The sequence below is a fragment of the Pan troglodytes genome, chromosome 11 (assembly GCF_028858775.2).
Source record: "Pan troglodytes isolate AG18354 chromosome 11, NHGRI_mPanTro3-v2.0_pri, whole genome shotgun sequence".
Lineage (NCBI taxonomy): Eukaryota > Metazoa > Chordata > Mammalia > Primates > Hominidae > Pan > Pan troglodytes.
The window spans coordinates 26563865-26588352 of NC_072409.2; the positions used below are offsets into that span (position 1 = coordinate 26563865).

A 24488-nucleotide genomic window follows, 5' to 3' on the forward strand; every position below is an offset into this window, starting at 1 on the left:
CAGTAGCAGTAAATTTTCTTGCACATGTCCAAAATTAAGTAAAATTTTAAAACTTGAAGATATGTTTTATTATTTTCCCCCAAATGGCCTATGATAGTCCCAATCGAATATCAGAAGAGAAAGTTATGTCCAAAATGAAAACATTTCCATACTCCGGTAAAACGATGTTCACACCAGGCAAAATGCAAATATGAAAGGGCACTGCGCCTGGCAGTCACGTAAATGTTTATTTTGGGTCTCCTTGACTTCTTGGTGACACAAATGCCTTGTCTGTTCACGCTCAGATATGCGTGATTTCAGTGGTTTAACTTTAGTCTCCTGTGGAACATTTGCCATTGTATTTGGTTTTCACCAAGTAAATAAAATGCTGTGAGATCAAATATTTCCCTTAGATTGCAGGTACTTTGCACTTCTCCTCTGCTTTCCAAACTTTCTATTTATACAGCTAAATATACTTTTATAATTAGAAAATAAAATTCTGTACTAACAAAGAATAAAATAATCTGCAGATGCTATTCTTCATCTTACAATGAATGTCAAAATAGCTTTCTCCTCAACCCACTTAAATGATATAACTAAATGGAAAAAGAGCTACTACTCTAAGTGAAAACAAGAGCTCTTGAGATCATTCTAAACTGTAATTTCCAAAACAATTTTTTATTTCAATTTTTTAATTTTTATTTTTTGAAGGTGGGGGTCTCACTGTGTTGCCCAGGCTGGTCTTGAACACCTGGCCTCAAGCAATCCTCCCACCTCAGCCTCCCAAAGTGCTGGGATTACAAGCACAAGCCACCACGCCTGGCCAAAATCTTCATTCACAAGAAATCAGTTATGGGGTCATTAGAAATGCTCATAATCAATGGATACATATAACCCTGGGGTTACTTTTTAAAATTCTTTCAGTAGGGCATGGTGGCTCATGTCTGTAATCCCAGCACTTTGGGAGGCTGAGGTGGGGGGATTGCTTGAGCCCAAGAGTTCAAGACCAGCCCCGGCAACATGGCAACACCCTCTACAAAAAATACAAAAATCAGCCAGGTGTGGTAGCACATGCCCATAGCCCCAGCTACCAGGGAGGGTGAGGTGGGAGGACTGGTTGCGCCTGGGAGGCCGAGGCTGCAGTGAGCCACGACTGTGCCACTATGCTCCAGTCTAGGTGACAAAGCAAAATACTGTCTTAAAAACAAAAACGAACACAAAAAACCATTCTTTCTACAACTAAACCCCTCACTGACTTCCTCAAGCATTTAAATCCCATGACTATCATCTCACAAGCACTACAACATAAAAATTCCATGACCAATTTTAAGAGTGGCTGAATGGGGAAAGTGAAAGAGGATGGTTAAAAAACTGAAATGTGAGATTAAGTTTCACAATGATACTGCATATGACTCTAAGCTATGCTCTAAGATTCATTCATAATCAACAGAAAATTTCTTTCATTCGTAAACATTAATTCTCCTTTGCATTTACTTTTATGGAGCTTGAAAATCTCCCATTTTTCTTACTGCAAAGCTTATTTTACAATTAATTTTATTTATATCTTTCTCAATTACAAAAGGCTAAGTTTTACCATTTTTTAGTTTGAAAAAACAAGTATATACAATTATATCTTATTTAAAAATTATATATTTAATTGATTGAAGTTAACACATGTATTTAATTCAAATATCTAAAATTATTAAGCATATAAACAGACACAAACTAGAACATATAATTTTTTTTGCTTCAAAACAGCTTCCAATACTCCAAAATTGGCTTCTAAACTCCAAAACTCCAAAGCAATAATATAAAAACACTAAAAATACAACTGAATGATACTCATGTCTACCTACTTAATAAGTGCTGCATTAAGGCTATCACATCTGTGTCTTCTCTATTCTTTTCATTGGTGCTACCGAGAAAAATAAAGGCTAAAAGAAAAGAAATAAGAGCATGAAAACCAGTCACCATAAGAAGTGTAGTGCGCATATCATCTTCCTTCTGATTATTTGAGCTACCCTGTCTAAAAAAATTAAGAGGGACGACTCTCCCAGTAGCAAAAACAGCTATGGAAAAACTGAGGCAATAGGGTAAAAATTGAGGCAAGTGAATAGAGACCGCAAAGGGAAAACTAAACTGTACTGAAAGTCAAGTGGGTAGAAGCTTAAAGACACATTCTTCTCACAAGTGATCTGTTACCACCAAAATGCCCTTTCAAAAGCAGTCTCAAGCAATTTAATACAAAGCTGCTGTAAAGCTAAGTACAAAAATCAAAGAATATTAAGTTATCCTAAGAAACTACAGGTGGACTACTAAAGCAAAGTGATAAAAAGAATACTTTCATCTCAAGAAAACTGGAAGGTCTCCAATTAAAGGAGTACACTGAGTTTACAGATATACAGATTATATAGATAAATGGTATAAGCAATACAATTAGCTATTAAAATCAGAACAGTAAGGAAATTAAAAATGAGGTAAGATGAAACCCTACCGTACCACTAACTGTAATCTATTCTTGGCTCAAAGCCAGTTTCTCCGGAGAAGTCACGTTTAGTTCTGGCTGTACTGCAACCCATTTCAGACCACTAACACTGCTTTCTCCCTCTCCTTGTCTCCTCTTCCTATTGTTCATATCCAGCTCTTATGGAAGAAAATTTTTATTTTCAAACTACCACGCACTTGACAATGTCTGAGTTTCAGAAGGTTTACTCAGGGATCTCTACTTCACACGGACATATAGGTGGTTAGAAAGGGAATTTACACCCCTTCCTCAACCTATTTCTGTTCTGTGATGACTACTACTAAAGGTTATATTTTATGAGGCCAATATCATCATGAATTTTTAATACCTTCACCTTATACAGTGTTAAAATCCCTAAATGTTTATCATGAGGGGAACAAAACAAAACAAAAAACCGTAACAATGAACTTACTTTGGGATAATCCAATTCAAAGAATGTTTCCAGGTTGTTGATTAAGTTAGGATCTACCCCTTTCAGTGGTTTCAGAAGAGAGACACCTGGGAGCTTGCTATAAGGCTGTTTGTCAGTTGCCTTCTTGTTGAGGTGTAATCGGCTAAAAAGCAAATGATATAAAAATTATTTCTATAGAATACATTAGTGTCAAATCAAAGCACTGACAAGCTATCAATAAATCACTAAATTCTAAGTTAAGATTTTTAACACTTGACATGTTTCTAAAAGAGGATCTAAACATGAAGGGAAGTAGAACCAGGTAAGCATGGCTTTCAATGCGGTCCAAAACAAATTCATAAACTTTCTTAAAACATTATGAGATTTTTTGCGATTTTTTAAAGCTCATCAGCTATTGTTAGTGTATTTTATATGTGACCCAAGACAATTCTTCTTCCAATATGACCAAGGGAAGCCAAAAGATTGAATACCCATGATGTACTACTCTCTGACTATTGCTATACTCACAGAACTATGCCAGGCATAGCGCAGGCATTTCAATAAAATACATGGTGAAGAAATGAATGGCAGTGTTAGCCCAAAGATTAACTCCTCTTCCTCTTAAATTGCCACTGAAGTGGCCACAGAACTACAAAAACAGGTAAAATAAAACACCGTCTGCAGCAGAAAATTATGAAAGGATAACCAGAACTTTCTGAGAAATTTCTTTGCAGTGGGATAATACACAGTTAAAAGAAGTGTCAAGCAGTCTGCATGGCAAGCAAGATAATGGGACAACTGGAACTCCCAATATTAATAAGGTCAGAATGGCAGGGGTAGAACAGAAGGAAACTGAAAGTAAGAAAAAAACTCAATGATGAGAAAAATGTCTATTAATGACACTGGAAGATATACCCGTGCCACCAGTTCATAGATAAGTGACCAAATGGCCAACGTTCTCACTGCTGGTCCATTGCAAGGATGCTGCAGCACAGCAGGGCTCCTAATGAAAGAAGCAATGCCACACAGGTGCGGTGGCTCACGCCTGTGTAATCCCAGCACTTTGGGAGGCTGAGGCGGGTGGATCACTTGAGGTCAGGAGTTCGAGACCAGCCTGGCCAACACAGTGAAACTCCATCTCTACTAAAAAAAAAAAAAAAAAAAAAAAATTAGCTGGGCGTGGTGGTGGGTGCCTATAATCCCAGCTACTCGGGAGGCTGAGGCAGAAGAATCACTTGAACCCGGGGGTGGAGGTTGCAGTGAGCCAAGATTGTGCCGCTGCACTCCAGCCTGGGCGACAGAGTGAGACTCCATCTCAAAAAAAAGAAAGAAGCAATGCCAGAGAAGACAGAACGTGCCCCAGTTAACATCAGGCTGTCGCAAAAAGATGCCATTCAATACAGTGGTGAAGTTTCTAAAGGAAGCCACTGAAGCCTTCCTCCTACTTCTCGTAAATACGTGACAAGTACTTCTCATAAACAAGTCTCCAAGCATTCGACAGTAATTAGGCACTAGAACATCATGGGTCCATCTGCAAGATATTCTAAGACACATGTTCTTCCACATTTTAACATCTCTGACATCAATGGTACCTTACAATTGCTGCCAGGCAGATGGCAGCTCTGACTTACTGTGAAAATCAACCAATGAGAACTTCTAGATGATCAAAAAATACTTGCATCAATGCATCTTGATTTGATAAAATCCACTATTAAACTGGGAAAGACTTTTGGAGGGACATCAGTACCACCACCCAGACCACTTAGCCACGGGCTTGGTCTCTAACTAAGGCAGGTGTGTGCTGTAGCAAACATCTAACGTTTTAGATAAAGCCATACAGTTTTACACACACATGCACACACGCACGCACACACACACCAGGTTTACAATGGAAAAACTTTAAAACCAACAAGAAATTTAAAGAACAGGGTGGTATCAATTTCTGACACACCAAGTACCAGAAAATACTGGAGCACCATCTATCGCAGTGCTACTCAAAGTGTGGTCTGGTCCAGCATTGCTTTTTACTGGTTTGCAAGTGAGAAACAATTGAGTGAAACCTTTTAGAAACTTGTATAGCAATTTAACATTGCCATGACATTAAGCATGTGATCAGCAATTTATTTTTATTGTAGTTTACCAAAGTATTGGCTCATGGCAGATTGGAATTTTTTTTTTATTTTTTTAAGACAGAGTTTTGCTCTGCCACCCAGGCTGGAGTGCAGTGGTGCGATCTCAGCTACTGCAACCTTCGCTTCCCGGGTTCAAATGATTTCCCTGCCTCAGCCTCCCAAGTAGCTGGGATTACAGGCATGCACCACCACGCCCAGCTAACTTTTTGTATTTTTAGTAGACACAGGGTTTCACCATGTTGGCCAGGCTGGTCTCGAACTCCTCATCTTAAGTGATCTGCCCGCCTCGGCTTCCCAAAGTGCTGGGATTACAGGTGTGAACCACTACACCCAGCCAGATTGGATAATTTTAAAGGACAACTGCTTTGCCATAGATAGTTTGGAAAATATTGCTCTACAGAGTTCATCTGGAGGACCAGACAGGTAAAACCATGATCTAAAACGCATATAACCACAAAAATAATCACTATTCTATTTCTAACAAAATAGCAGACTAGATGCCTGAAACCCACCGGGTAAAGAACATCTAGACTGCTGGGGAAAAAAGTTTATATTACACAATTAATTGATTCAACAGGATATATATATATATATATATATATATATATATCCTGTTGAATATATATATATATCCTGTTGAATATATATACATATCCTGTTGAATATATATATATATGTATATATATCCTGTTGAATATACATATATGAGATAGGGTCTTGCTCCGTTGCTCAGGCTGGCATGCAGTGGTGTAATTATCCGCATCTCCCAGGCTCAAGTGATCCTGCCACCTTAGCCTCCCCAGTAGCTAGGATAACAGGTACACTCCACCACACCAGGCTAATTTTTTTATTTTTTTATGGAGATGGGGTCTCACTATATTGCCCAGGCTGGTCTTGAACTCCTAGGCTCAAAGAATCCTCCTGCCTTGGCTTCTCAAAGTGCTGGGATTACAGGCATGAGCCACCACGTTCAGCCCCTGAACTGGTAATATACTGATATGGTTCAAATCACTAAAAATATTAAGAGGGTCTGATAAAAGAAATCTGTCACCACTGGCCCCCCATCTGCCTGTTTCCATTACTGCTTCCCCAGCATTACTAGTTTCTTGTCCTTCCAGAGGTTTTAAAAATGCATATACAAGTCAAAATATATACACACATTTATGGTATATACGAATTATATATGTACATATTCATAAACTTTTCTCTCTGCCTCTTTAATACAAGTGTAGTAAAAGCATGTTTTAAAATACATAATTGAACCGTTAGGACAATAAAGAAGAGTCTCTAAGGTCAGAAATGAGAAAAAAACCTCTTCAGTGACTGAGTGCTAGAGTCCATGCTTGCCTCCTGACCATCTATTGGTCCTTGGTGACCTGGAGATGGAGAGAAGCCTGAGATAAGAATGACAGGACAACTGTTCTGAGAGCCTTGGGTAAATCTGGACTCCCTGAAAGGCAAGCAGAAAAATCCTGGTCCATAGAGGGAAGATGCGGATGCTCTCTATCTTGGATTCAGTCCGCAGTGAAATAGAATAAAAGAAAAAAGTCTTGGCCAGGCACAGTGGCTCATGCCTGCAATCCCAGCACTTTCAAAGGTGGAGGCAGGTGGATCACTTGAGGTCAGGAGTTTGAGACCAGCCTGGTCAACATGGTGAAACTCCGTCTCTACTAAAAAATACAAAATATGGCCAGGCATGGTGGTGTGCACCTGTGGTCCCACCTACTTGGAAGGCTGAGGCATGAGAATCCCTTGAACCTGGGAGGCAGAGGCTGCAATGAGCAGAGATCGCGCCACTGCACTTCAGCGTGGGCAACAGAGAGAGACTCCATCTCACACAAAAACAAAAACAAAAAAGAAAACAGTCTTCTTGGAGAACACCTCACCACGTGGGTTTGGGCCAAGAATGCAACCTCCCTGTGTACCTGAACAAAACCCAAGAGAAGAGAAGGAAATGAGGGAAATCATTATATATGACCACAAATAATATGAAAAGAACCACACAAGTTCTAGAAATGACAGTTACAATCACTGACATCAGAAACTCAAAAGACAAGTAATACAGAATCTTGCGTACTCACAATTTACGAAAGAATTGGAATCTAGATTAGAAGAAGCTACCCAGAATGCAACCCAGAGAGAGGGACAGGTAAAGACACAGAAATCATGAAAAAGTTTGAGATGTGGATGACAGAATAAGAAGGTCTAAAATCCCAGTGATTTTTATCTGTTGGTCCCACTGTGTGATCCTTAAGTGCTATTAAACTACCAAAACATGCAGGTCAAGTGCTGGCCAAGTAGCAGAGAGACCTGGCCCACTAATAATCTCAGTGCCTGTGGCAAGGCTTTAGATCAAAAACAGCAGCAACGAAGATCATCTAAGCTGTACTGAATAGCCTAGAGGCGATTACACTTTGGTAAAGTTTAGAGTAGATCCTACTTCTCCCTTCTCCCAAGATGTTTTACTTTAAATATCATTAGATACACCTCCTCCTTTGAAGAACTTTTCGTGTTGAGAATGCAGTATTTTATCATAGATTCATTCTGACTCTCCCAACAGCCACAAAGCCCTCTCTAGGTTTATGGATGAAGAGAATTGTTAAGTACTATATCTGAAATTTCTACTCCAAATAAGTCAGACTATATCACAGGGCCTTTAAAAAATGTATTTGTGCCTCCCCTCTGTCCCTGTCTCTCTCTAATATTTTCTTTCCAAAACCCAACAGGTCAGTTTGTTGTGTACCCCCTAGGGTACGAGATCCTACCTTGCAGAATACTGTTTTGACTTACATAACGCAACCAACAAAGCCACGTGGTACAAATTACTTGAAATGTTTGTCAAAACAATAGAAGAATATCCATTAAGTCACCAAATAAACAAAACACCTCTAGCACTAGGCTCAGCACACAGTGGTACTCCATGACTGCTTTGCAGTCACTTACTGGACAACATCTTTACAGCCCCGAATGTACACTAGTCATTATCATATGCACTGAAATGCAACAAGCAACAGGTGAATTCCCTACTGTCAAGGAGCTGTGGCTTAATGGGGAAGTTGGGTTGCACATGCCCAGAAGCTCTTCTCCTTACAAAACTCTTAAAGATGTCAACAAAGTTTTGCTCTGGAGAATCGTTCCACAGGCGGAAACAATGCCTTTGGCCATGACCAGTGTGTTGGAAACCAATCTACAGATTTCTACACAGAAATCATGAAAGAGTTTGAGATGTGGATGACAGAATAAAAAGCTCTAAAATCCCAGTGATTTTTTTCAAAAAATTTTTTTAAAATCCCAGTGATTTTTTTTCAAAAAAATTTTTTAAATCCCAGTGGTTTTTTTCAAAATAAAGAAGAGTTTCCAAGGTCAGAAGTAGCCTTGTGGGCTGGTGCAGTGGCTCATGCCTATAATTCTAGCACTTTGGGAAGATGAGGCAGGCGGATCACTTGAGGTCAGGAGTTCAAGACCAGCCTGGCCAACATGGCAAAACCCCCATCTCTACTAAAAATAGAAAAATTAGCTGGGCGTGGTGGCACACGCCTATAATTCCAGCTACTCGGGAAGCTGAGACACAAGAATGACTTGAACCTGGGAGGCAGAGGTTGCAGTGAGCCGAGATCGCACCACTGCACTCCAGCCTGGGTGACAGAGAGGGAGAGAGGGAGGGAGGGCACTGTGATCAATTGCCTAGTGTTTCAAAAGTGGCCTCCATGGTGGAGCCCTTAAAGTGGGGCAGTATTATAAGTGGCTCGGACAGGGTCTTACAAGTTTTACTGGTTTCTAACTAGTTTTTCTTTTAGTGTCTCAGATCAGGGTTTCTGCATTTCCTAGACAGTATGAACTTGAGCCTATGATTCCTACACGTTGCACAAGCTTTCTCATGGGTGTCCATTTCCACCCTCAGCCTAGGGCAGACGACTTGCTTTCTAGGTTCTATACTGGGAATCCAGTTCTTACCTTCCTATAATGCATCTGGCTTGCAGCCTTGACCTTTTTGTTGGGGAAGTGGTGTGGGGGGTACTTTTTATTGATACATAATGTACATATTATAAAGTCACCTGTAAGTACACAGCTCAAAGAATTTTCTCAAAGTGAAACTCTCATGTAACCAGTACCCAGATCAAAAAACAGTATTAGCAGAACCCCAGAAGTCCTCTCGTGTCTCCTTCCACGTACTATGCTCCCCTCAAGGGTACTCACTGTCCTGACTTCAGACTAGTTTTGCTGGCTTTAAATTTTTATATAAATGGAATCCCATAGGATGTATCTTTCCTGTCTGGCCTCTTTGGGTTGCGTTATGTTTGTGAGAATCATCCGCGTTGTTACATTTAGCTATCATGTATTCACTCTTGTTACAGGATAGTTTTACTAATATACCACACTTTATTTACTTTCTGTTGATGGATGTTTGGGTTGTTTACAGTTTGAGGTTATTATAACTAGTGTGCAGCACTGACTCTGTCCTCGCACTAGTACTAAAAGCCCTACTCTTCCCACCACCCACCCCCCAAGCCTTCAACTTTTGGACAAGATGAAGAAACGCTAACTGGATTTACTCTCTCCCACCTGAAACAACCAAAAAATCAGAAAAAAATACAGGAGACAACAGTTTTGAAGATACTGGACATCAAGCAAAGGAAGATAGTGATTCCTATGACACAGAAAATAAGGTAGGCTGGGTGCAGTGGCTCATGCCTGTAATCCCAGCACTTTGGGAGGCCAAGGCGGGAGGATAATTTGAGGTCAGGAGTTCGAGACCAGCCTGGCCAACATGGTGAAACCCTATCTCTTCTAAAAATACAAAAAATAATTAGCCAGGTGTGGTCTCACGTGCCTGTAATCCCAGCTACTCGGGAGGCTGAGGCAGGAGAATCACTTGAATCCGGGAGGCGGAGGTTGCAGTGAGCCAAGATCGCACCACTGCACTCCAGCCTGGGCAACAGAGCAAGATTCCATCTCAAAAAAAAAAAAAAAAAAAGAAAAGAAAAGGAATTGAAGAGCTGGAGTCAACAGTCCAGAAAAACAAAAACATCCAGCACCCAACACGGTGAAATTCAAAATGTCTGGTATCTATTAAAAAATTTCCAAGCATGCAAAGAATCAGGAAAATATACCAATGAGAAGAAATATCAATAAATTAAAACCCCACCGGGATTCAAATTAGCAGACCAGACCAACCCACTGCTTTGCATTCCCTCTTGGTTTCTGGAATATGCAGATTTTCCTTTCACATTTTCAGGCTCTGGGTGTGTAAGTGTCTAATCATTACAGCATTTCCATGTGTTAATAGGAGAGGTGGTTCTCACATGTGCACACGCCACCTCTCATTCAGAAGTAGAGTCTGTACGGGACTCTGCAAATGCAGTGTGATACAGGCTATCATCAAAGTATGTTTGGAACACTTTGAGAGAAGAGAGATGGAAGCATCCAACTACTCCTAGGAGGCGGTCTTTCCAGACTTTCATACTCCAAGTGTGGCCCATGGACCAGCAGCATTGGCAGCACCTGGGAGCTTTTCAGAGCTTCAAAATTTCAGGCCTCATCCCCCAAAACTACTGAAACTGAATCTTCAGTTTAACAAGATCTCTAGGTGATTCACAGGCACACTCAAGCTTGAGCGGCACTGCTTTAAGACTCATCTCTGCTATAAATTCTTCGTGACTTCACAGACAAGGCTGAAAAGGCCTGGAGCTCATCCTCTAGGCAAGAAATAACCATGAAAGACTAAAAGGAAGCAACCAGGATCATTTTTGTATTTATAGAAGTTAAGAGAATAAAGTACAGGCAGGGGAGATGGAAGGCAAGGGAAAAATATTGCAAAGGTCCAAAAGAAAGAGAGAGGCACACAAACCAGAAAGGCATAAGAAACAAGTGAAAGGCTGGGTGCAGTGGCTCATGCCTGTAATCCCAGCTAATTTGGGAGGCTGAGGCAGGTGGATCACCTGAGGTTGGGAGTTCAAGACCAGCCTGGCCAACATGGTGAAACCTCGTCTCTACTAAAAATACAAAAATTAGCCAGGCATGGTGGCGCACACCTGTAATCCCAGCTAGTCGGGAGGCTGAGGCAGGAGAATCACTTGAACCCAGGAGGCAGAGCTTGTGGTGAGCCGAGTCCGTACCACTGAACTCCAGCTTGGGCGACACAGCGAGACTGTCTCAAAACAAAACAAAACAAAACAAAACAAAACAAAACACACACACAAAAGAAACAAGCGAAGGAAGCAAAGTCAAGAGAAGGTGAGAACTCAGAATCAAGGAGTTTAGCCAATAACTGATGATGGTATTGCTGGAGGGGGAATGAGGGAGAATGAGGGGTATACCTAGGTCAGGCTATGGTAACTAGTGGTGCCATTCATAAAATCTGGGCACAATGAGAGATGGGAAAGAGTAATGAACTTTTGAACATACGAACTTTAATTTACTCTCAAGACATCAAGTGGTGACATCTCATCTAGGAGACCAGAGGTTTGCAACTTGTAGTATAAATAATGCCCACAGGTAGAGATCACAAGTGAATAAACCAGATGGAGAGACTAGGAATCTGCATTTTTCACAACCATACCAAATGATGCAGGCTGGCAGTAAACTACACTGGAGAAACACTACAGTAGAATATAAATTCTCCAGAGCCCAGCAAAGCAATAATACATAGTATGTTCTCAATTTTTAAAAATAATTTTGAATAAATGAAGAGTAAATAAATAAACAGATACAGAGAGCTCAGCAGGTAAGGTTAGCCTAGAGATAAAAATACAGAAGCCATCCACCGTAAGGTAAATACACGAGCTCTCTGAGGCACAGCATTCTTAGAAGATGGCCAAGAAGGAATATATTATTATTGAATCAGTAATGCATGAAGGAGAGGCCGGGCACAGTGGCTCATGCCTGTAATCCCAGCACTTTGGGAGGCTGAGGCGGGTGGATCACCTGAGGTCAGGAGTTCGAGACCAGCCCAACCAATATGGTGAAACCCCGTCTCTACTAAAAATACAAAAATTAGCCGGGCATGGTGGTGCGCCTGTAATCCCGGCGACTTGGGAGGCTGAGGCAGAAGAACTGCTTGAACCTGGGAAGCAGAGGTTGCAGTGAGCCAAGATTGTGCCACTGCACTCCAGCCTGGATGACAAGATCGAAACTCCCTCTCAAAAAAAAAAAAAAAAAAAAGAGTAATGCATGAAGGAGACTAAAAGTGGGGATCAAAGAAGCAGAAAGACAGCTAGGATGCAAGTAAAGTGACAGAAGGGTTTATCTGGCCAGGCTGTTTTCTTTCTCAAAGGGTTCAAGAAAGAATAACACTGAATGCTGCTGGAGAGACCAAGGTAAGAATGGTAATGTCCAGTAGATTACATATGTACTTGCTGCTATCTCTGAGCACTTTTGGCAAGAATTGGGGCAGTTCATGGAGGATAAGGGTAGACAGCTAAAAATCGGTTAAAAAGTAAATGAATGGGAGTTGAAATGTGATAACAGTAAACAAACACTAGTTTCTACTGAAACCTGACAGTGAGTGAAAGGGCCAAAGAGTGGAACAGACGGCTTCTAGTTAAATTTTTCTAGTTTTTTTTGAGATACAATCTTGCTCTGTCACCCAGGTTGGAGTGCAGTGGCAATCATAGCTCACTGCATACCACTGCCTCTGGCTAATTTTTTAAAATTTTTCTGTGGCGATGGGGTCTTGCTATATTGCTCAGGCTGGTTTTGAACTCCTGGCCTCAGGCGATCCTCCCCGCCTTGGCTCTCTAGTTGAATTTTTTTTCCTCCGAGACAAAGTTTTGCTCTTGTTGCCCAGGCTGGAGAGCAATGGCACAACCTTGGCTCACTGTAACCTCCACCTCCCGAGTTCAAGTGATTCTCCTGCCTCAGCCTCCGGAGTAGCTGGGATTACAGGCGAGCACCACCACACCCGGCTAATTTTTTGTATTTTTAGTAGAGATGGTGTTTCCCCATGTTGGCCAGGCTGGTCTCAAACTCCTGACCTCAGGTGATCCACCTGCCTCGGCATCCCAAAGTGCTGGGATTACAGGTGTGAGCCACCACGCCCAGCCTCTAGTTCAATTTTTTAAAGACTACTTGAAATTCTTTAAAAATTCAAGAAGAGCTAGCCGAAGGGTAAAGAGAGAAAAAGAAAAAACTAATTTAAGGCATGATGGGATCCACAGTATGAAGTAGGAGCTAAGATCATCTACCAAGAATGCGGTAGAATGAAGATTTAGAAGAGGTTTTTTTAAGTGATGGATGTCAGAGCTAAACACAGAAAAAAAAGCACTGCCAGGCAGCACCGCAATGCAGGTTTAGCTGAGCCCTGAGACTACCAATGTGTAGTAGTATTAGTCCACATGGCTGTGTGATTACCCTCTGTAGGATTTTCAAAGTTGAGCAGCTATAATTATTGGATGGATTCAAGATAACAGGGCAGACTGATACGAGGTGAGGCAAGAGGCAAGATAATGAAGTGATGAACTGTGGGCTCTAGGCTAAATGGGGAATTAAATGAAGCCAAGAGGTGGCAGGTGCTGTACACAATTGTGGGCAGACAGCCTGGGGCAATCATTCTCAGCCTAGGCTGCACATCCATGTCACCTATGGAGTTTTGAAAATACTGATGCCTGAACCAATTTAACCATGTCTGTAGGGGTGAGACCCAGGCAGCAGTCGTTTCTTTTTTTTAAGCCCTTGATGTGACTCCATAGTGCAGTCAAACTTGACAACCACAGGTCTAGAAAGACTGGGTGACTGAAGAATGGAAAAGGCCTATAATCCCAGCACCTGTGGAGGCCGAGGCGGGCAGATTGTTTGAGCTCAGGAGTTCGAGACCAGCCTAGCCAACACGGCAGAACCCCGTCTCTACAAAAAACACAAAAATTATCCAGGTGTGGTGGCATGTGCCTGTAGTCCCAGCTACCCAGGAGGCTGAGGTAGGAGGGCTGCTTGAGCCTGGGAGGTCAAGGCTGTGGTGAGCCATGATCGCACTACTGCACTCCAGCCTGGGTAACAGAGCGAGACCCTGTCTCAAAAAGAAAAGAAAAAAAGCCAAGGTGGGAACATTTTTTTTTTTTTTCTGAGGCAGAGTCTTGCTCTGTCACCCACACTGGAGTGCAGTGGCACAATCTTGGCTCACTGCAAGCCCCGCCTCCTGGGTTCAAGCGATTCTCCTGTCTCTGCCTCCCAAGTAGCTGGGATTACAGGCGCCTGCCACCACACCCAGCTAATTTTTGTATTTTTAGTAGAGATGGGGTTTTGCCATGTTGGTCAGGCTGGTCTTGAACTCCTGACCTCAGGTGATCTGCCTGCCTCGGCCTCCCAAAGTGCTGGGATTAGAGGCATGAGCCACCACGCCCGGTCTGTCTCATTTTTAAATAACTTCTTTTACAGTTCTGTTTTCAAATTTGGCTTTTGCAAGAGGAAAGCCTGGGATGCAGGGAAACCCACTGGAGACAGGTAAAGGTTAAACAAGGAGGGTGGGCTCCTTCCCCTTCAGATGGCGGGAAGCAGCCTCTGCAGCAACCTTAATACAGCTCTTCACAAGTGAGGCACAAGAATTTCACTCGGCTGGGTACAGTGGCTCATGCCTGTAATCCCAGCACTTTGCTGGGCTGAGATGGGGGAATCACTTGAGGCCAGGAGTTCAAGACCAGACTGGCCAACATCATGAAACCCCACCTCTACTGAAAGTACAAAAATTAGCGGGGTGTGTTGGCACGTGCTTGTAGTCTCAGCTGCTTGGGAGGCTGAGGCACAAGAATCACTCAAACCCAGAAGGCGGAGGTTGCAGTAAGCCGAGATCGCACCACTGCCATCCAGCCTGGGCAACAGAATGAGACTCTGTCTCAAAAAAAAAAAAAAGAGAGAATTTCACGCTAGGTTTCTAAGGAAGAATATGAATTCCACAAGGGCAAAAGTTCACCTTGCTTAACAACCCCAGAATGTGTTGTTTTTATAATTCCGCTGTGTGGTTCTGCTGAACCAATTTATCTGACTCTAGGAATTTATCTTTCCTGCTCCAAGTCACAAAGCTTGTTAATATTTCGTGTAAAATTAGGTTCACTGCTATATCAGCAGGTCCCTAACTTCACATAGTCCATGCCAGCAATTTCCAGTGACTAATGACCTTTGTTATTGTTATCACTCATGACTATATTACTGTCTGTTTATAATTGGTATGTCATGACCAATTTACTACCTGCATCACTTATTTCAAAAATGGTATTGCTTCAAAATGGGCTTCATAAGCAATATAAAGCACACCTTCTTGTGCAAGCTTAACTTTGCTAACACAAATTCTCTCACAGAAGGTAAAATAACCAATAGTGAGTTAGCTCTATAGGAAAACACAAACTCTGCCCACTGGACAATGGGCTTACTACACTATAGAATGTAGAAGATTCCACCACCATAGAAAACAAATAGGAGATGGCTGGGTGCCATAAGGGGCACCTAACCCAATAAGGAACTAAAGTCTAAAATGACTTGAACGAGTAGGAGTTAATTAAGCAAGATTTTTGGAAGGAAAGAAGGAAGAGAAAGAAAAAAGAAAGAAAGTAAAGACAATTCCAAAGAAAGCACATTGTACATTTGGGGAAATGCCAGTAATACAACGTTGCTGGTTCAGCTCCTACAGAGCTGTGCTTGTCTCATTAAGGAGTTTGAACTGTAACCCGGAGGCAATGAGGATTCATGGTAAGATTTTAAGCTACTGTGATCCAAGATTAGTAATCCAGAAGGATAAAGGCTACAATAAGAAATATAAAATCGAGGGGGCACAAGGCTACAGCTAGAGATACCAGCGAGTAGACATAGCTTCAACATCTAGGATAGATATGAAGGTGTGCTGAACTAATTAATGTCAGAGAGAAAGGGAGGGATAATGAATCAATAGAACCATCACTGAATACTAAAATCTTGCCATTTCCACTTTGCTCTTTTCCTTTTCTTCAACTTTTAAGTTCAGGGGTACATGTGCAGGATGTGCAGGTTTGTTACGTAGGTAAACATGTGCCATGGTGGTTTGCTGCACAGGTCATCCCATCACCTAGGTATTAAGCCCAGTATCTATTAACTATTCTTCTTGATGCTCTCCCTCCCCACATTGCCCCTCACTTTGGTCTTTAAAGCTATCACACTATAGTCTAATTCTGTATCTTCCCAGGCTCAGGTTAAAGGGGCTGAATTGCTGGACTGCCTTATTCATTTCCCTGAAAGTAGCCCTGTAGCAATGATCCTGACTGATGAACGTTTGACCACAGTCCAAGGGCACTGGCAGGACTAAACCCAAAAAAGACGTTCTCAATTTACATTCCACTAAGGCTCGTAACACCAAGTATTCATGAATTTAAGGCAAAGATCGTACTAACTAAAAATAATATCCCAAATGTTTTTGACAGGTAGTTTATCGCAGTTATCCTGACACAATGAGTATGCAAATTCCATTCAAAAACTGTGCATCAGGTATTGAAGTTGCTGTACATTAGAAATAGCATATTTGGGTTGGGCGCAGTGGCTCACGCCCGTAATCCCAGAACTTCAGGAGGCCAAGGTGGGGGGATCACTTGAGCCCAGGAGTTTGAGACCAGCCTGGGTAACAAAAATTAGCTGGGCGTGATGGCATGCACCTGTAGTCCCAGCTACTTGGGAGGCTGAGGTGGGAGAATTGCACGAGCCTGGGATGTGAAGGCTGCAGTGAGCTGTGATCGAGCCACTGCATTCCAGCCTGGGCAACAGAGAGGACTGTCTCAAAAAAATAACAATAAACAAAATAAAGGAAATATGTTTGTAGAAAGCAGAATTAACTTAAAAAAAAAATCTTAAAAAATCTCCAGGGGGCCAGGCATGATGGCTCACACCTGTAATCCCAGCACTTTGGGAGCCAAGACAGGTAGATCACTTAAGTCCAGGAGTTCAAGACCAGCCTGGGAAACATGGCAGAACCCTGTCTCTACAAAAAGCACAAAAATTAGCCAGGCATGCCTGTAGTCCCAGCTACTTGGGAGCTACTTAGGAAGCTGAAGCAGGAAAATCATTTCAGCCTGGGATGCGGTGGTTGCAGTCAGCCAAGATCGTGCCATTGCACTCCAGCCTAAGCAACAGAGCAAGACCCTGTCTCAAAGAAAAAATACACACACACACACACACACACACACACATACATATACACCTCCAGGTAAAAAAGGACCTCTGTTTTACTTGAGGGTAGCTAATATTTAAGGACACATAAATTATTTCCACACTAGCCTAGCACCTCCAGTCGAAAGATAAAGCCTGATGCTAAACATTAGGACCTTATGTACACAGGGACATAATAATAATATGAGGTGGATGGGATAGGGAAGAGAGCATGAAGCAAGGTTTCTGCTTAGATCACTTCATCACGCAGCAACGTGGCTCCCAAGGGCTAGAAGAGAAACACTACCATCAGTTCTAGGCTTTTACACAATTTCACCTTAGGCCCCAACCTATCAAGCCACACTAGCACTTACCATTAAAAAAAAAAAAAAAAAATTAACCCATAAAGGCTATTTAACTTGCCAAGGCTATAATCTTTAGTTATTTTTAGGAAATCTTCAATCTCAACAATAAGACTCTTGAATTTGAAATGTCTCTAATCTGAATGTTACCTTTGACATTGTTGGCAGAAATCCTACAAACATCTGCCATCTAAAATAGGTTAAGAAAGGGCAATAGAAGCTTTGAAACATACCCAAGTATAAAGCAGAACTTAGTTTATAATAAAAATATTTCAAAACAGTGGAATAATCAAATAATCATCTGATAAGTAATTCTGGACAAGTCTCTAAATATTTAGAAGAAACTATAATTAGGGCTCTAGCTCTCATATAACAAAGTAAAATACTGGGTGAATTCAGGGTAATATGTGAAAAAATTAAGAAAAAAATACTAAGAGGAAGCAGAGACTAACATATATAATAATTTGGAGGAATAAGGAAGATATAAACATTATAAGAGTTAGAAAATGTAAAAGAAACGGAAAGACCTATCTACCTAAAACACACATGCACACACACTTTTCTCCATGTCAAATATATGTACAAAGTTAAAAGACAAAAAACAGACTGGGGAAAAGAATGCTACATGTGACAGAAAACAACCTTTATATCAGAAAGATGAATTCAGCAACAGATTGCAGCACAGGCAAAGGATTATGAGTATGTAATTTACATCTAAATGTAACTAGCATATAAACATATTTTAAAAGTGCTCAATGTAACTTTAAAGGAATGAAAATAGAAACAGAAAACAGTGAAATGCCTGCTACTTAGTGTTTGTAAGGCAAAATGGGGCCATCATACAATGTTACCAGGACTGTGAATATACATAACATTTCCATGGGGCCAATATGTATCAAAGTTTAAAATGTGCACCACTTCTGGCCCAATAATTCCTCTTTCGGAAATATAACTGAGATCATTTCTCAAAGATGTATGCATATAAATTCATCACAGTGTTGTTTGTAATCTAGATAAATTGGAAACAACCTAAACATCCATCAGTAATAATAAATAAATCTTGGTACCTGGTAAACTAAAATATCATGCATCTATTACAAATGATGTAGAGATCATACAGATATTGACATGCAAAAAACGGTCAAGACATTTTACAGGACAGTTCCATGTGAACAGGGGACTTGTATGTTTGTTCTTCACTCTTCCAGCAACTAGAACAGTGCCTTGCACAAAACGGCTTTTCAATAAACATTTATTAAACACATGAACTTTAAAGCAGGTTACAGAACAATAATCATAATATAGTCCTTTTCTCTCTTCCCTCTTCCCCTCCCTCCTTCTCTCTCTCTCACACACACACACAGATTGGAAGGATAGTCACAAAAGGTTAACAAGGTAATGTAGTTTTGGTGTGTGCATGTTTTAATTTTCTCCATCTCTCTCTATTGCATAAATTCCTTACACAGTAAGCATTTTTTATTTTTATGACGGTAAAAAGTAACAATTTTTTTAAAGAAAAAGAACTCACATATTTTAAATGAACTCCAGAATGTGCTGTGACTAAGCTCACCAACTCCAAAAACTAAAGTCAACAATATCCAAGTGGCATGTTTTCTTTCACTTTCAAAGAAATATCAGTATAACTTGTACCAGCATCATCTTTCTCAGTACCAGGAAATGCCACACTATACTAATAAAATACAGTGTTTCCAAAAGCAAAGGCACACTTTTTCCGCAGTAAAAAGGAAAAAAAAAAAACCCAAAAAACTAAAAGTAACTAATTTCTTAAAGTCTCTTCCACTAACATACACTCTATTCTAGTTCATGGTAACGATTACTATATACAATTGCTCTTTTCTCCCCCCAGACTAAAAATCCAAGTGAATCGATATCAGTAATGTGCTCTATACAATTTTTTCATTTCTTTACAGAGGCAGATTTCACCTTAAACAGTGGATATACCAAACTAGCCACATAACCCATGTCTCTATTCACGCCATCACCCAGTTCTATTTTACTTACACGCTTCGTCACAATCTCATAACCTTATTTAGATTTTATCTGCTCCTTCCTTCTAGAATGTAAGCCCCATGAGGACAGGAATTCTGTCCTGCTCACCACCATGTCCCCTGGCCAATAACAGTGCATGGTATCTAGTAGGCCTCAAGAAGTATTTGTTAAACAAAAATGAAAAGATGTGGCCGGCACGGGGAGAGTACAAATCTACATAAAACAATAAAACGAGGAACTGAAAAAAGGAAAGAAAACCACGCTGAGATGTACAAGCTGACAGGACTCAAAGCTATCATGCCAGCTCGGAGGTTTGGTGGACATTTTTCAGGGTGGACAGGTGCTTCACACCTATCTAAGCGCATAGAGCCCTTCCAGGAAGAAGAAAATCCACAGGGAGGTGTCCAGATAGCTGTGAGCAGCTCCCAGAAAAGTGGACACAATCACCACCCTAACAGAAACGTGGCCCAGGTCGGGAGAAAAAAACAATACACCATACATCTCGGCCCAGATGAAAAATCACACGAATCCCCAGCACAATCAAACCAAGCCACCACCTTCAGCCTGACACGTAAGAGCAGTCTCCTTTAGCCTGGCTGGGCAGTCGCCTGCAACCCAGCAAACCCTTCCCACGCCCAACACTTTTCCCTCGCAAAGACCACCGCCACCGCCGGTCCGAGGGGCGAGGGAACGGGGGGAACAGCCTGACGATCAGCTTTCTCCACCCCCGCCCGAGCCCAGTCCCCTTCAAAGCGCAAACGTTTCCCATTCTCGCCTGTCCCCGAGGCCCGGACCCCTGCCCCGAGCCCCTCCTGCGGTCCCTCACTCACGTGTAGATGATAGCCATGAAATGCATCAGCCACAGCACCAAGAAGAGGACGAAACCGAAGACGGCCATTCCCTCCAGGGCCAGGTCCAGCAGCGCCATCCCCCGGCCCGCCGGCCCGGCCCGGCCCGCTGCGGCCGCCAACACGGACAACGCTCCCGCAGGAGGAGGACAGGGTGGGCGCCCGGTGCGGGGGCGCGGGAGGCGAGAGGAAGGTGGGGAGAGGAAAGGGCGGAGGGGGTGGGGACGGAAGGGGCGGGCAGGGCCTGCGCGCCCCCGCCCGCGCGCTCTCGCCTGCGCGCTGTCTTCGGCGCGCTCGCGGGCGGCTGCGGGTGCTGCGGTCTCCCGGCTCTGGTCGGGGCGACCGCGGCCCCGCGCTCCGGTTCGCCTCTCCCGAGCCTCGCGGCCGCCCACCAGACCCTGCGCGCGGGCACCTCCGCCGCCTCTCCGTCTCGCCGCCGGGCTCCCGGCCGAGCAGCTCCGCCGCCGCAGCTCCGCGCACTAATCAAAACCGGCGGCTCGCGCCCCACTCCTCGGCACGTCCCGCCCCCGGAACCGCGGCGCCCGCCTCTCCCAGGGGCGGTGCCCCCACCGGTCCACGCCCACCCTGTCGCCCGCGCGCCCGCTGCGGCGCCGGCGAGAGCGCGCCGGGGAGATCGTGTCCTGCTGCCCGCAGGACGCAGGCTGGGCTTCCTCCGGCTGCTCGCTCCCGCTGCCGCCCACCTAGGCGGAAAGCGCTGCAGCCCTGGGCCGGGCTCCCTCGGTGTCGGTGGCAGCTCGGGACCCTGTGCCTGGCTGGAGGCTGCTCTCTCTCCGTCTGGCCCTGCTGTTCCTGGGTGCGCCAGAAAAAGACACGGGTTCCGGGCAGCTGCCGGCGCTTGTCTAGAAATCCAACTTCCAACGCCGCGTCTGCAGCCTCCCCGCCGGGCACTGCTACTGCTCGGAGCAGCCAGGCCCTCCAGGCCACGTTCCTGGGCGCAAGGGATGCCCATTGCCTTCCCTCTTACTGCTTTTAATGCTGTGGGATCTTGGATCAAAAGGGACCGGAGAGTAAAATAATCTCCATGCGCCTCACAGATCTCTAAGCGCCTTAGCGACCGTGTGTATTATAAAAAGAAATTCTCAAACTCAGAATTAAAGAATCAGTTGATATTGAAATTCCCTAAGACTGCCATCCAATACGGTAGCCACATGTGGCTAAGTGAGGGTTGGAAAGGCAGCTTGCCACTCTGGAGTAAACAGTACATCAGATGTGGAAGACCATCTCGTTAGTAAATTTTATATTGATTGCATGTTGAAAAGATAATATTTTGGACATATTACATTAAATTAGGTAAATTATTAAGTTAATTTCTCTTTTTAAATACTTTGGCTAGGTACTAGAAAATTTTAATTGTACGTGTGGACAGCACAGCTCTAAAATGGGAAGAAATGTCACTTTGGGTAGTAAGGTAACTAAGTATTTGTCCTAATTTTAAGTCATCCCAAGAAGATGCTAGTACTCAATGTTTGTGTTTCTTCAATCTAGATGAGTTTATACTATTTCTGCATTGTTTTATGTTTATTGTTGCAAGTGATTTCCTTTTAAATAATCCATGACCTCCCTTGAGATATTTCAGAATTGAATTCAATTTTGAAAAGAAGTTGTGGCTGGGCGCGGTGGCTCACACCTGTAATCCCAGCACTTTGGGAGGCGGAGGCAGGTGGAGCATGAGGTCAGGAGTTCAAGACCGGCCTGGCCTAGATGGTGAAACCCCGTCTCTACTAAAAATACAAAGAATTAGCTGGGCGTGGTGGCAGGCGCCTGTAATCCCAGCTACTCCGGAGGCTGAGGCAGAGAATTGCTTAAACCTGGAGGGGCGGAGGTTGCAGTGAGCCGAGATCGCGCCACTGCACTCCAGCCTGGGCGACAGAGCGAGACTCTGTCTCGAAAAAAAATAGATGAATTTAAAAAAAAGAAAAGTTGTTTATTATTGCTGTTTATGGTAGTTAATAGTCACTGAATGATCTACCTCAATCTGCAATTAAATGACAAACTACAACTAGAAGAGTTAATGTCCGAACCATTCCTCGATTAACATCCTTGGCTCCACTGGTGCAGAATCAGTGGGAAAGAACAATGTTTCAAAATCAAATTCCCACTGTTGAGAGTTACTGGCTGATAAAAATAGCAGGATGGAGGGCCAGGCGCAGTGGCTCATGCCTGTAATCCCAGCAGTTTGGGAGACTCAGGTAGGAGGATTGCTTGAGGCCAGGAGTTTGAGACCAGCCTGGGCAACATGATGAAACCCTGTCTCTACAAAAAAAAAAAAAAAAAATTAGCCAGGCATGGTTATGGCACCTATAGTCCCAGCTACCGGGAAGGCTGAGGTGGTAGGATCACCTGATCCTGGGAAGTGGCGGCTGCAGTGAGCTGTGATCGCACCACTTAACTCCAGCCTGGGTGACAGTGAGTCCCTGTCTTAAAAAAAAGTGGAATAGAATTCTAACATCGAAATGACGTTCCAAACAAAAATTTACGATTGTAGTTAATTCTAAGGCACACTTCAAAAAAACACTTTAACAAATTTTAATTTCTCTGAAATGGGAATGCATCTCACAGTCAATGCCATCTTAGAGTTAATTGGCGTTTTTCCTTTTTTTTTTTTTTTTGAGGTGGAGTCTCGCTCTGTCGCCAAGGCTGGAGTGCAGTGGCGTGATCTAGGCTCACAGGAACCTCCGCCTCCTGAGTTCAAGCAATTCTCCTGTCTCACCCTCCCCAGTAGCTGGGACTACATTTGCACACCACCACACCCGGCTAATTTTTGTGTTTTTAGTAGAGACGGGGTTTCACCATATTGTTCAGGCTAGTCTCGAACTCCTGACCTCGTGATCCACCTGCCTCGGCCTCCCAAAGTGCTGGGATTACAGGCGTGAGACACTGTGCCCAGCCAATGGCTTGTGGTTTTCTTTTACTCAAATATAAAATAATAGTGCATCTCAGTGATATATAAAATAATGCTGCATCTTATCATTAAATGCCCTCTTAGATTTGAGGAACACCAATTGCTTAATTTAAGCATTGTTTTATATTCTGCATTTTTTCAAAAATGTTTTCTGGAACCTTACAACAAAGGGTTTTATATAGTATGACCAGTAACACAAAAAAAGAGGCCAAAGAAATGTGAAAGTAGATATTCTTAAGAGTTAACAAATTTGCTAAATTGAGTATAATCAGTAGATTAAAGATCAGTTATATTATACTTGACCCTAGTTAAACTATGTTTACCCAAACTTCGTTTTAAAACAGCTTTAGAAAAGGGAAGAGTACGAAGACAGTATAAAGATCTGTGGTTGCCATGGAGCAGAGGAAAGAGGGACAAATAGATGACAGGATTTTTAGGGCTGTGAGTGAAACTATTCTGTATGATCCTATAATAGTGTATACATGTCATATATTTGGCAAACCCCGTAGAAAATACACCACCAAGAGCGAACCCTAATGTAAGCTATGGACTTTAGGTGATAATGGTGTGTTAATGTAGGTCCATCAGTTGTAACGAATATGGTGCTCTGGTGCAAGATGTTGATAGTGGAGGAGGCTGATGGAGGGAATGGCAGTGGGTATATGGGAACCTTCTGTACTTTCTGCTCAGTTTTGCTGTGAACCTAAAACTACTCTAAAAAGTAAATTCTTAAAAAAAATTAGTGAGTGTTCCACTAAAGGTGTTCTATGTATATATGTATACAAATATGTGTATAACATTGGAAATGCTATAAATGTCTGAATAAGATATACCAGTTTGCGGCTGGGCGCGGTGGCTCAGGCCTGTAATTGCAGCACTTTGGGAGGCCAAGGTGGGAGGATCTCAAGCCAGCCTGGGCAACATAGCGAAACCCTGTTTCTACAAAAAATAGAAAAATTAGCTGGGCGTGGTGGCAGGCAACGTGGTAAAACCCTGTTTCTACAAAAAATACAAAATCTAGCCGGGCATGGTGGTGGGTACCTGTAATTCCAGCTACTTGGGAGGCTGAGGCAGGAGAATCACTTGAACCTGGTAGGCAGAGGTTGCAGTGAGCCAAGATCATGCCACTGCACTCCAGCTTGGGTGCCAGAGCGAGACTCTGACTTAAAAAAAAAAAAAATTACCAGTTTGCCATCAGATCCCAGGATTTAGCACCTTGTGGG

The 24488-nt window shown here is 42.8% G+C and overlaps 1 protein-coding gene across 1 annotated transcript in view; it reads right to left on the reverse strand.

Annotated features, from left to right (window-relative positions):
* The window catches only part of UGCG (UDP-glucose ceramide glucosyltransferase), a 38168-nt gene extending 17345 nt beyond the window's left edge, over positions 1–20823 (reverse strand). Inside the window, exons 1-2 of the mRNA XM_016961429.4 lie at positions 20325–20823; positions 2916–3057 (exon numbers count right to left, since the gene is read on the reverse strand). Coding sequence (XP_016816918.1) covers positions 2916–3057; positions 20325–20422 — 240 coding nt within the window. The 5' untranslated portion in view covers positions 20423–20823. The remainder of the gene's footprint in view (positions 1–2915; positions 3058–20324) is intronic.
* Between the last annotated feature and the right edge of the window lie 3665 nt (positions 20824–24488).